The 12643-nt window shown below is 41.9% G+C and overlaps 3 protein-coding genes across 8 annotated transcripts; all 3 read left to right on the top strand.

The window, feature by feature from the left end:
* The first annotated feature begins 2159 nt into the window (after positions 1-2159).
* LOC119126014 (matrix Gla protein) lies at positions 2160-4523 on the top strand. Its single transcript, XM_037257010.1, has 5 exons — positions 2160-2306; positions 3382-3493; positions 3574-3603; positions 3742-3844; positions 3930-4523. Exons 2-5 carry the CDS (start codon positions 3403-3405, stop codon positions 4117-4119), a joined length of 414 nt encoding a protein of 137 aa, XP_037112905.1. The 5' UTR covers positions 2160-2306; positions 3382-3402; the 3' UTR covers positions 4120-4523.
* Positions 4524-5662: 1139 nt separating this feature from the next.
* On the top strand, positions 5663-6949 carry LOC119126013 (osteocalcin-like). Of its 6 annotated transcripts, none has more exons than XM_037257004.1 (5): positions 5663-5823; positions 6045-6174; positions 6214-6341; positions 6552-6633; positions 6770-6949. In XM_037257004.1, exons 1-5 carry the CDS (start codon positions 5766-5768, stop codon positions 6870-6872), a joined length of 501 nt encoding a protein of 166 aa, XP_037112899.1. In that variant the 5' UTR covers positions 5663-5765; the 3' UTR covers positions 6873-6949. The 6 variants fall into 6 exon arrangements, with proteins under 6 accessions (XP_037112899.1, XP_037112901.1, XP_037112903.1 ...); XM_037257006.1 differs by having other exon boundaries at positions 6238-6341; XM_037257008.1 differs by having other exon boundaries at positions 6045-6147; positions 6238-6341.
* Positions 6950-8379: 1430 nt separating this feature from the next.
* Positions 8380-12408, top strand: LOC119125798 (WW domain-binding protein 11). The gene is made up of 12 exons (XM_037256653.1): positions 8380-8571; positions 8925-9010; positions 9104-9135; positions 9224-9317; positions 9396-9592; positions 9706-9839; positions 9920-10077; positions 10156-10344; positions 10516-10638; positions 10720-10986; positions 11076-11258; positions 11360-12408. The coding sequence occupies exons 2-12, from the start codon at positions 8947-8949 to the stop codon at positions 12010-12012; spliced, it is 2094 nt and encodes a 697-aa protein (XP_037112548.1). The 5' UTR covers positions 8380-8571; positions 8925-8946; the 3' UTR covers positions 12013-12408.
* Positions 12409-12643: the final 235 nt, after the last annotated feature.

Genomic DNA, 12643 nt, shown 5'->3' on the forward strand with positions numbered 1-12643 from the left:
CGTTGTGGGTGGTAACCACCTTTCTGCTTGCTAACCATAAACTCACCTTTGCTCTTCTTGCAGAATGCAAAAGTATTAAGTCGGCAATGATTTAAACAATTAGCCGAAAGAGTAGAAGTACATTTAGGATGAGTGCTCATGTTTGCTTGATATCATCTGGATTATGTAAAAACTGGAACGTGGGCAGAGTGGAAAGTTCAGGAACACTCTGGTAGACAGCATAAGAAGATAAGAGTCCCAGCCAGTGACCGTAATAAAGATTTGGAAAGCAGCCTGTGCTCCAACAGCCAAACTCTGTAGGATGACTGTGAGGTGGCAACGAGGCTAGCGAACACTGAAGCGGCTTTGAAGGCCAGACGAGGCAGTGGGCGGGCTCAGAGGGTTGCCCAGACTGTTTGCAAGGAACGGAAATGTCTGAGGAACACACTTGAAACGGACGCACGGCTCTGCTCCGAATCTGCCCAGTTGACTGTGTGGGTGCAAGCTGTGGCTTATTGCTGGAGGCCAGGTGTGGGGCCTTGAAGGGGTGCAACCACGAGAAGCTGCAGGCCTCCTGGCTTGGAATCTATTGACTTGGTTTAAGGCTCCGTCAAAATAAAAATATATGGAGAAAAGTAGCATGCGCAAACATAGGTTTTCTATACTGCTTGTCTTGTTCACACTTGGTAGGGTGTCATCAAGAGCAATGCATTATTCACTGGAGAATTAAGAAAAAAAATTTTTGTTGTTTTTACATAATCCGACAAAATAACAAACTGCAATGAAAAACACAGAGAAACCACAGCAAACAAACAGCACAAAATTCTGAAAAAGTCATGACATAATTCCAATAAAAATAGATGTGTTGTTTTTGTTTGTTTTGTTTTATACAATTGTGTACTGTTAGTCATGCGTGGGTGTGAAGGCCACCTCCCATTATTTCCAGTTAATTAATTCTCATTAATCTGACTGTCACTTGTCTGTAAACAATCAATCAACCCACGCCTATGCTTTTAAATCAAAACTTAAACTGACGCTAACTAATTGAATTAAATGGGCCCAGCCTTTAATATGGCATAGGAAACTTAGATGTTGTTATTGCTTGTACAATATCTTTTTTTTAAACGTCACAGAGGGCAACATAATTGGCAAATTTATTTTATGTATTCATTTTTATTTATTATTATGAAAACCTGATGTGGTATCATTGGATCGATTCTCAGTACTTGCCCTTTTCCCCTCAGAAGAGTTGAATTTGGACATTAGATATTTTTACTGGGCAATGATCAACTCAGTGATTCCAGACTCAACATATGAGTCAAAACACAACTCGAGCGATACAAAATAATCTCGATCGGAGCCCCTCCTCATAAATTCTGCAGCCTTTATCTCCATCCTAATGTTCTGGCCATTTGCGTCTCCTTGGCATGGAGTGGGCCTCCTATTCTCGTTTGTTTACTGTTGGCAGCGCTCGGCTCTGGCTCAGCTATTCTCCTTGAGCCAAATGTGATTTGGCGTTACATAACTCTCAGATATACACCATAATCTTAACTCCTGCATCGACCTCAGCGTAATTGGACCGTTGCGATGTTGGTGCACTTGGCTGTGAAGCCACCGCAGAAACGTTTTTACACCTCCGACATGTTCACCAATAAGCAATAAATCAGTGGGATCTTTTTTTTTTTCTTTTCCAAAATAAAGTGACGTTTGTGGTTTATTGACAATCACAGACATCAGTGCCAGTATGAGAACACATCGTTCCTTCATGAATGTAAAGGAACTTTTCCAAAATCCCCCCCACCTCCAAGTAGATCTTTGGTGGCTTGCTTTCTGAATCACTCCATCATCAAAAATTGCTGCCCATGCCTTCCCACATGTGAATTACGGGGCCTAAAAGTGGAGTGAGTGGTGACGAGTGCGTTTCATATAATTTGCTGTCGTGCTGGCAAACGTCAGTGAATATTATCATATACCTGCGATGAGCCAGGTTTAATGTCCTTCTTGCCAGGCCGGCCTTCATTCTAACCCGCTTCTATTTTTTATCTCCCCCTCTGAGTGTTTTTCTTCCCAACTGTACTGGTGAATTATGGGAGTTGGGGAGCGAGTGAGCTAATACTCTGGTCTGAATAAATGATGGAAAAAAAAAAAAAAAAAGAGGGTTGATACATATGAGGAGGGAGGAGAGAGGGCAATTGGGGAGGGAGTCGGTGGGTGAAGTGAAAGGGTGGAGGGAGGAGAGGTAAGTATATAAGACTTGCTCTGAGGAATTAGGAATTATTTCTCAGGAAAAATAGACTGATATCGCCTCACTTCATACTTAATCCAAGGTGAGTACATTACAGAATATATTTGAATTAATTGCCGGTCTTGTTTGTGACTAATATTTTTGTTGCTGTTCTGGTATTTATTTGTTTTTGTTGACTTTTTATATCAAGAAAATCCATTTCTGCTCCGCATTTTGTAATATTGCAAAATGTATTATGTAATGTCTTGCAATCTTCCATTGAGGTGGACACATTCTAACTACAAGCAGACTTTTATGGCCCACGAAAGTCACCTGCGAAGAATTAAATGACTGTTAAATTACGCAAACACTGTTGTCAGCAATTCCAAACACGCACACGCACACACATGCGCAAACATGTGGCGTCTTTTTCAACCTTGGCCTGCAGACTTTGCTGTTTCTGTGCCCACTGCTGTGGCTTTTTAAGTGGGGCCAAGATATGCTTGAGGGGTTGGTGTTATAAACATTCTGAGTGTGTGTAACCATCCCGTGGGTGGGTGGGTGTGCTCACTATCATGAAAGCATCTATTGACAGTGAAAAAGGGGAGGCTGCTGAAGCTGAAGCTTATCCAAATCCCAGAGAAGGAGGGAGGAAAAGCTCCTGCACGAGAATACAGGAAAAAAAGAAGAAACACACAAATAATTTTCTTTGTACAGGAACTGCAGATTTCACAGAAGCTCCTCGACGGACAAATCGACTGTACACGATGACTGTGTGTGTGTGTGTGTGCAAACTTTTTTATTTTTTATTACCATAATCTATTTCTCCTCCAGTTGGTAGTGGCGGCGATAAACACCAAGTGCTGTTTTATGGTTCTTCCTCACAAATAGAATTTTGAACTGCAAGACCCTTCTTGTGGATTGGCTCTAGCTTTGAGGGTTTTCAGCCTGGTTTTTATAAATACAACTTAGGTTATATTTATGCCATTTAGACATTTCAACTGCGTGAGAAAAGAAGTTTATATATGATGCGTGCTATAGAATGCAGATACACTGGCAGAAGTTTTTGAGGGACGCTCTGAAGTCCGATCAAATCGATTACTGGTTAAAAAAAAAAAAAAGAATCTTACCAGTGGCAAAGATTCTAACCCTGTAAATAACATTTTCCTATGTTCCAAGCCAAGACAAGAGTCCCAAAGATGAAGAGCCTTCTTCAACTTCTTGCACTCTGTGCTCTGCTCTCACTGTGTCTCTCTCTTGACGGAAGGAGAACTACCGGGTCAAATTCAGGTACGATACTCACGCCACCTCTTCACCGTATATCCAGCTAAGAATTTATGATTAATATTGTCCCATGTCTTTTCTAATAGACTCCAATGAAAGCACAGAATCCAGTGAAGGTAAATCAATGCTCAGAGGCTTAAAAATCAGTTGCATTTCACTCGTGCTGGAAACGAATTAAAAATGTTCCTGCGAAAGCTCGTCCGACTTGTGTGAAATGTTATTTTTACCTTAAATGACAAACCTTGTGGTTTCAGATGTGTTTGTGGCTCCGAGACGAGCCAATTCCTTCATCACGCCACAGAGACACACCGTATACAACTTACCCAGAGGAAACGGCTACAACAGTTACTTTATGAGGTAACGAGCACATTGAGATCAGTGGCAGTCATTAAAGCAGGAAGGAAAGAAAAATAAAAATAACCCGCAACGCCTCTCTCCTCAGTCGGAGGGTAAAGAGTCCTGCAGAGAGACGTGCGGAGACCTGCGAGGATTACTCTCCCTGCCGCTACTTTGCCTATCACCATGGTTACCAGGTGGCCTATCGGAGATACTTTGGGACCCGCGTTCCAGAGCCGAGTACTGGGAGACGCGTTTCACAGCAGAGGAGACCATCTTCAGCTCGTCGATATTAAACACACTCCCCCCCGTGCACAAACAACAGTCAACCAACAAATGCAAAAATCTCTACGACATTCGGATAGCTGTTTCCAACAGACACATTTCAACAGGGACTTATTATATATGATTTAAATTATAATGGTGGCCTCTTCTGGATGTGGTCATTATTTTTATGATGAATTCCCCCGTACATGACAACGCATCATTATTCACGCTTCATTGTTTGTATAAGTGGAGCAAGAACGGCTTTATCCAACAATCACATCTTCCCGTCTTAAGATGTCTGCGTTCATGTTTTGCTCCTAGTATATATATATATATATATATTAACTATTTACTCCTTTAACCGCACGTCATTACTATTCATGATCCACCCGCAGCTCTGCTGTCAGTGAGAAAATAAAAATATTTTATTTTATGCACGTCTTCATCTTCTTTTGGCCTTTTCATTGGAGTATAAAAGTACTGCTACAGATTATTGCTGTAACATACAACCACAAAGCCTAAAAAGCTTTTAATGAATTTGTATTCTGGACTCCCGCATGCCCACAAATGATCCAATCAAGATGTCCCGAAATGGAACTGAAAGAAAGTTGAAGTCATTCACCAAAATATAGCCAAGGAACAACATTGACCCAGACGGTGAAAATTACATCCTGTGTTATTTCAGCAAGACCAATACAGAATCTAATCCAAATAGAAGCAGGATTGTCAAGAATAGCAAAAGAGAATAAGCAATTTGAGTTTTTACATCCAGGATTACGTAACTAGCAAGGGTAGTGACTTGGACTTCAGAATCACATTGCTGAGTTTACAGCCAAATGATGCAAGTTAATAATAAGTTACATAGACTGAAATTGAAAGAATTATGCAACAACTTGGGTTTTGTTTGTGCCAAGGGCACTTTGATGTGACCTCTAAGTACAGTGCAGCAAGTCTATCCGATATGGCCAAAGATGCTCTTAAGGCATCACCGCACTGACACGTCATCAAAGTCTTCACTGAAATTAGACACAATCCTGCAGATTAGAATTCTGCAGGAATCTCATATTACGATTTTACAGAAACACAGCTTTTCAACAACAAAAACTCCCATCAAGTATTTAGGGACCAAGAAATATGCAATACAAAAACTCAGAAGAAGAAAAAGTGTTTTGGAAAAACCTAATATCCAAATGAATCCAGTTAGATTTCACGTTTGCCTTAATTTAGAGGAGGGCTTCTCAAATAGTAGGGCGGGGCCCTCTGGGGGTACTCCATGTTATACCCGGGGGGTCGCATGTGACCCCAGGGAACATGTTAATTAGGATCAAATGTGATTCAGAGTTGTACTTATTCCAATTTAATAGACAAATTATACTATTTATAGTTACTGAGGTGATATGGGAGGGGGGTGAAATATTTTCTTCATCCTGCAGGGGCATAACAGAAAATTGAGAAACACTGATTTAGAGCAACTTTTGAAAGTAGGAGAGTTATGTGAGAGTTAATGTTTTTTTTTTCTATTTGGAGTTTGTGCGTGTGTGTGTGATACATGATTCCCTAACCAATCATATCGAGAGCGCCACGTCTATAAATTCGAGTTGTTGGTCTATACATTTGCAGATAGAAGAACAGAGCCATTCCCATCTTCAAGCCTTATCATTGCCTGACACTCAAGATGAAGACTTTGGCCATCCTGGTTTTTGCCTCCTTGGCTCTTGCCTGTCTGTCATCAGGTAAGAAATACAAATACAGGCTTGGTGTTTGATTATCTAACAGGTATTGTGACATTTTTTTCAGAAGATCAGCATTGACAAAGAAACTTAAGGCCAAGCATATAACTTTGACAAAACCTTGTCCTTGATTAACCTTTCATCCGTTTTCTTATTTATTTCTTACTACCTAATTGCTTTTTAATCTTGGTTGACTGGATTATTTTGTCTTGTATTTTACACAGACTCCATGGATTCCAATGGTGATGACCGCGACGACGACCGTCGCGACGGTGACCACCGCCGTAATTACAACGTCCGCTACGACAACGGACACGACAACGGACGCGACAACGGACGCGACAACGGACGCTACGACAACGGTCGCTACAACAACGGAGGCGACAACGGACGCGACAACGGACGCGACAACGGACGCGACAACGGACGCGACAACGGACGCTACGACAACGGACGTGACAACGGACGCTACGATAACGGCGACCGTAATGGCTACAACGGTGACAATTATCGCCATCATGGTAAGGTCATAAGTTCACATTTTAGTGTAATAGCTGTTTGATGACATTATTTGTGTCTACGAATCAACCATTGTCTTCACATCAAATGAAAACTATTTTCCACTGTAATTGATGAAGTGTGTTATGATGATTTGGTTTGTTTGCTCAGTAGCTCTTTTCATTATTGTCGATACGAAAGGTTTTGGCTTAAATGTGCTTGGTGTGCCGCAGTTTTCATGGACAGGTCACAGGCCGCTGCTGTGGTGCCACCCAGAAGACCAACTGTGGAGCTGTCCCTGACCCAGGTTGAGAGGTACAGTATCATACTCACAACTTGCATTAGTGGTTTAGAAAAGTCATATACAGTTTAATTACCACCATAGTTTAGCGAAGCAGTTTTGGGGAATGACTATGTTGGAATAGCGTATACCTTCTATATCTTCAATCAGCCTGAGAGAAGTCTGCGAGAGCAACGTGTCTTGCGACCAAATGATGGATACCGATGGAGTCGTCGCTGCCTACAACGCTTACTACGGACCAATCCCTTATTAGATGTCTTCACATTGCATTTTATTATCACCCATGTTATCCCCCATTTTCTACCTAAGTAACATGAGAAAAAAAAGTTCCAAAAATGTTTTAATCAAATTGTGGAGCAGTGCTGGGGGGGATAGCACTGCCATGAGATTTTTTTCTCTCCCAATTCTGTACTATGATTCTATCACCTCTTTCAGCCTGTAGTGTGATGAATAAGTAAAAATAATGAAAATCAAAATGTGTGTTGTGTCATTATTCCTCATGTGTGAGAAATGAAGGTTACAGAAAGAGTTGAACGCAGACTCGTCTTATGTGTTTGCCAATGTAACATAACATTATTAGATATTATCCCCCTTCTAAAAAAGTATATTTAAAATACATACACGCATCAATATAGTCTAAGGTTAACACCCTGGACTGGTCATCAACCAATCAGAGGGCTCATGACAAACAACCAATGGGCAGTTGAGAGTTTTTGATGAACCTAACACGCATGTTTTTTAAATGTGGGAGTAACCCAGAGTACCTGCAGGTAAACATGCAAACTCCACACATGAAGGCTTCACAACAAGACCATCATGCTGTTGCATCTAGTCTGTTGTTTATCGTATATAACTTTCCAAACATTTGCTAATGGATTAAATTATAAACACAGGATGTCAACTATGTGATGTTGAATTTGACATAAGATGGGTTAGTTTACCACACCTAAATACGATGTACATGTGTGACAATGATAATAAAAAGATAATTATCATATCAAGATATGATATTATCAAGATAATAAAGAATATTCTATTCTATTCTGTTCTATATTATTCTAAATATCTCTGCGACAACAGGAATCTCCCAATTGCTAGACTGAAAAGACTTATTGTAATCTTGTTTCTTGATATTCTGCAATCAGAAAACTCTGTAGCGTAATCAATCCAACAAATATACTTTCATATTTAATATGTTGTAATTAATTATATGGTGCTGGTGACGCAGGAATATCTTTGCCCATTTTCCTATCCTAGTTTATCATTTTGTATTCTTGTTTTTTGTTTGTGTGATTGGTTATATAAGTCATCAGGTTTTGTGCAGTGCAAAATGGTTCATGACAATAAAAAAGGAAAATAGTTTGTCAAACAATGTTTTGGGAACGATGAAATGTCGCCCTCTGCTGTGTATTTTCTTCACATGCACTAATCTGTATCATCGCTTGAGCAACAAATACATTCAGACTTTATTAACTATAAGACTGTCGGCCGAAATGAAAATTAACCAATACAGAAAAAAATATCAAGTAGATAATTTGTTTGTTTGAGTGGCAACATAAAGAGATCTTGACTACTACTACTGCTACTGTTCTTAAATTCTAGTTTAAGGGGAAAAAATGTAATCTATCGGAATCAAACAACAAAATCATAAAAACACAGAAGTTAATTTACAGCATGAAAAAAATGGAGAAGCAGTAACATAGAATAACAACAATGTAATTTATCGTATGGCTCTTATTTTTATGACGTCAGATGATCTACTTCCGGTCTTGCTCGCGGCTGCCAGTGCTAGTTGCTAACATGGCGAGCGGCTAGCTAAAAGTCGTTGAATTCCATTCAGTCATGGGGGCTTTTAGTTTCAGTTGCATGGCATAAGAGTAAATTACCCCATTTGAACCTTGAGACCTGCAGTCGTATTCGGGGGTATTACTCCTGGTTTTCTTCTTTAGAAGGTAATGCATTATCTGTTGTTGAACCCAACGCGGCCCTAGCTACAAGTGCAGGCTAATATTAGCTCATTGCTAGCATCGTTTTTGTGAACTTGCTTGTTTTTAACAATCTGTATATGCTCTTTTTAGGATTATTTTAGCACATTATACTATATGAATAGTATTAAAATGTTCATCCCTTCCTCAATTGCGAAGTTTGTTTATAGGCTACGCTACACATTAATCCATTCATTTGTTTCCGTGGAATTTGTGATGTACTGCTGTGTAATATGTGTGGAAAGATCAAATGTTGTCTGTGTGTATAGCTTTCAAAAGTAAGTTATTTTATGTCATCCCGGACGGATTTGTCTCCTCAGGCAAAAGGAGCACAGCATCACAATGGGACGACGTTCAACTTCGTCCACCAAGAGTGGGAAATTCATGAACCCCACGGATCAGGCCAGTAAGTAGCTGCCAGCAGAATATGTTGATGCATATAAATTATCAGTTGTAACCATATTAGCATAATAATTCACACATTTAAACCCCCCAACAGGAAAAGAAGCCAGGAAAAGGGAGTTAAAAAAGGTAATATTATTTGTTGTATTTTCAAAAGATTTGCAAGACAATTCTGTTGCCAGTTACATTTGTCTACTATTATTAATTTTATCTATAGAACAAAAAGCAGAGAATGATGGTGAGAGCTGCAGTGCTTAAGATGAAGGACCCAAGACAGATAATCAGAGACATGGAGAAATTGGATGAGATGGGTAAGAGAATGACATTCACAATGCTCTGACTACAATAGTCAATCAAATCTGACGATATTATTTAATCTCTCCCTATAGAGTTCAATCCAGTCCAGCAACCCATGCTGAATGAGAAAGTGCTGAGGGACAAGCGGAAGAAGCTACGGGAGACATTTGAACGTATTGTTCGTCTGTATGAGCGGGAGAATCCTGAAACCTACAAGGATCTGCGCAAACTGGAGTTAGAATATGAGAGTAAACGGGGCCAGCTGTCACTCTATTTTGATTCAGTCAAGGTTTGTATTTTTTTTATTACCTGTGAATGAGACGATGCTTTACCCCCACGAGGTCAAAAACCTATTTAAACATGTATATCAATTGAAGGCTCTTTTTTTTTTTTTTTTTCCAGAATGCAGAATCTGTGGAGGTTGACAGTATTCCTTTACCAGATATGCCCCATGCACCATCCAATATCCACATCCAAGACATCCCTCTACCAGGGGCTCAGCCTCCTTCAATACTGAAGAAGGGCTCGTTGTTTGGGTAGGTTTTTATGTTTCATTTGTGATTTGGATTAGCTCAAAATTAGTAATTGCTGCCATTCATTTTTGTGTGGCCCACAGGAAGGCACCTCTATCTGTCCCAATATTGCCTACGTTGCCACCTGTGCCACGCTTACCCCCTGGGAAGAAACCCCCTGGGCCGCCACCTGGGCCCCCACCACCACATATCTTGGCATTGTATGGTATTCCTTCACGGCGGCCTTATGGCACTGAATTGGGTAAGTCTTCAATTAGAACTTACGGATGTTTGCTTTATTTTACTAATTATATTGCTCTACCTTTTCCCCTCAATCTAGAGCCCTCAATTCCTGGCCTGGAAAAGGGCTTAACAGATATGGGAAGAGATCAGGATAGCGGCAGTGGGAGCGACAGGGACGATTTGGACGACAATGACAGCGACTCTGAGGAAGACAGCGATGACGAGCGGGATGAAGATGATGACTCCAGAAAGGGAGACAGACATGACAAGAGAGCTGAGGAGAAAGGTGATATAACTCAACTCTCGTCTACACCATTGTCAGTTCCGCTCGAGTTATCAAAAAGAAATTAAACAAGTGTCGTAGGATAATGTTTCAATTCTTTGGAGGTATTTCACAATTGTTGCTTGTAAGTTTGTGTCCCGATACTAATATGTTGATTTTTCTACTGTAAATTAGGTCGCAGTGTACGTTTTGCAGACATGCCTTCAGACACGTCCGGTGACGGAACGAAAAAGAAAAAGTCTGGGAAGAAGACAAAGGCCATTACGCCTCTTCAGGCGATGATGTTAAAGATGGCAGGTTTGTGTATTGAACTTGTGAGGGTGGATGTTCTCTTCTCAAATGTAATAACCTTGTGACATGGTGTTTATTTCTGCTCAGGTCAGTCAATTCCTGAAGAGGATGAAGAAATTGAGGAAGAGTTCTCAGATGAATCAGATAGTTCTGACGGTGAGGACAAGGGACCACCAGGGGACACGTCCCAACTGGCTGCCGGTCAGCGTCCTCCTCCTTCAAGTGGGCCACTGGGGCAGCCCCCACCCTTACAGGGTCCTCCGATGACCGGGCCTCCACCTATGGGTCCTCCGCCAGCTCCACCTATAAGGCCTCCCGGTCCACCCTCTGGTCCACCACCTGGACCTCCACCAGGTTAGGTCATATCTATGTAGCTTTTTAATTGAAATCTTGTCATCGCTCATTAGCTATCGTGATTTGTATCATATGCATCTTGTGTTCAGGTGCTCCTCCGTTCTTAAGGCCATTGGGTATTCCTGGCATGAGGGGTCCAATACCTCGTCTTCTACCCCCTGGGCCTCCACCAGGTCGCCCGCCTGGTCCTCCACCTGGTCCCCCTCCTGGTCTTCCTCCAGGCCCACCACCACGTGGACCCCCTCCACGGCTACCGCCTCCAGCTCCTCCCGGTAAGCTTATGGGTCCAGATAGAGTATAGCCAGGCAAATTGGTGGGTCAGTCATGTATGCTCAAGAGTTCATCAATGTCCATATTTTGCTTCTCCTTCCAGGTATCCCACCTCCTCCCCCAAGAACAGGAGGGCCTCCCCGTCCCATGGCACCACCTCTTTCACTCTTTCCACCACCTCTCAGCGGCAACGTGCTTAGTGCTCCTCCCAGCCTCGTCCAGCGGCAAAAAGGCCCAGGATCCGGCCAGGATGGCCCGCAAGGCAACATGCCTCCGCCGTCAATGTCCATGCGCTCCAGTGTCATGCAAATGCCCCCTCCCCCAGGAACCGCTGCAGCCTCTGCTGTCAGCCACCTCCACGCAGCCACCATTGAAAAACGGGCCAACCTCACCTCTGTCGCCGGGGCAGGCGGCCTGGCAGGCGGTGCTGGCTCTGGGGCCACTATCTCTGCCAAACCACAAATCATCAATCCCAAAGCGGAAGTCACACGGTTTGTGCCCACTGCACTGCGAGTGCGAAGGGACAAGAGTGGTGCGGCGCCGGGGCCAGTGGTTGGTCCGTTGGACAGAGGTGCTTTCGGGGGGAGAAGGGGAGATGACGGTATGGCAAGTGGCCATGGTCACAAACATCACTCTTCCGCTGCTTCTGTGAACATGTCTCACTCAGCTCAAATTGGGGCTGTAGCTCAGCCCAGCATGAAGACCAAGGACCAGGTGTATGAAGCCTTCATGAGGGAGATGGAGGGTCTCCTGTGATATGCACCAAGGTCATACTGAAACCATGTTTTTGTCTGTAAGTGCATCATAATAGAGGTCGTGTTCTTCAAGGCTATCCTGGTTCTGTTGTTTCTGTTAAGAACCCAAGACTGCTATGTTCTATGACGGCGTGGTCTTAAATGTTCATTTCATTCAATCTGCAATGCTAATTTGGTCAAATCAGCCAAACATAAAATATGTAGTTGTGTGAGTAATCTGAAACAATTAGGTCTAATTGAGTGGTTGCAACACCCCAAAATTTGATTTCCTCGGTACTCTGCTCTCGGGAATGACAGTTACTGTTGTTTTAACTTAGCTAGGATCTATATTTTTTATTGCACTGGCAAAGATATCTCAAACTGTTTGATCTGCATCTAAATAAACACTTCAACTCATTTCTCTGTTTGATAGCTGTGTGATGTAAGTAAAAGCACTTTATAAATGGCATTACAGTTCATTTTAAGCTGCCTCTTCCAGATTTCAGACTGTAGCAGACTGCAAAGGTAAAAAGTGATTTGTCATTTTCTTAATTTGAAAATACAAATGATAGATTTAAAATATTTTTATATCAGTAATTGTTTTAAAAGTGAAACGTAATCAAATACAAGTTTGCAAAGCATTTGCGTAAAAA

Source organism: Syngnathus acus, chromosome 8, assembly GCF_901709675.1.
Source record: "Syngnathus acus chromosome 8, fSynAcu1.2, whole genome shotgun sequence".
NCBI classification, from domain to species: Eukaryota; Metazoa; Chordata; class Actinopteri; order Syngnathiformes; family Syngnathidae; genus Syngnathus; species Syngnathus acus.

Excerpts from the sequence above, each read along its gene's own strand:
- LOC119126014 (XM_037257010.1), top strand. The coding sequence starts at position 3,403 with ATGAAGAGCCTTCTTCAACTTCTTGCACTCTGTGCTCTGCTCTCACTG. Across the intron at positions 3,604-3,741 it reads AAGCACAGAATCCAGTGAAG|ATGTGTTTGTGGCTCCGAGA; the intron begins GTAAATCAATGC and ends TTGTGGTTTCAG. Across the intron at positions 3,845-3,929 it reads TACAACAGTTACTTTATGAG|TCGGAGGGTAAAGAGTCCTG; the intron begins GTAACGAGCACA and ends CTCTCTCCTCAG.
- LOC119126013 (XM_037257003.1), top strand. The coding sequence starts at position 5,766 with ATGAAGACTTTGGCCATCCTGGTTTTTGCCTCCTTGGCTCTTGCCTGT. Across the intron at positions 5,824-6,044 it reads TCTTGCCTGTCTGTCATCAG|ACTCCATGGATTCCAATGGT; the intron begins GTAAGAAATACA and ends TATTTTACACAG. Across the intron at positions 6,342-6,551 it reads TGACAATTATCGCCATCATG|TTTTCATGGACAGGTCACAG; the intron begins GTAAGGTCATAA and ends GGTGTGCCGCAG.
- LOC119125798 (XM_037256653.1), top strand. The coding sequence starts at position 8,947 with ATGGGACGACGTTCAACTTCGTCCACCAAGAGTGGGAAATTCATGAAC. Across the intron at positions 9,318-9,395 it reads GGAGAAATTGGATGAGATGG|AGTTCAATCCAGTCCAGCAA; the intron begins GTAAGAGAATGA and ends CTCTCCCTATAG. Across the intron at positions 9,593-9,705 it reads TCTATTTTGATTCAGTCAAG|AATGCAGAATCTGTGGAGGT; the intron begins GTTTGTATTTTT and ends TTTTTTTTCCAG.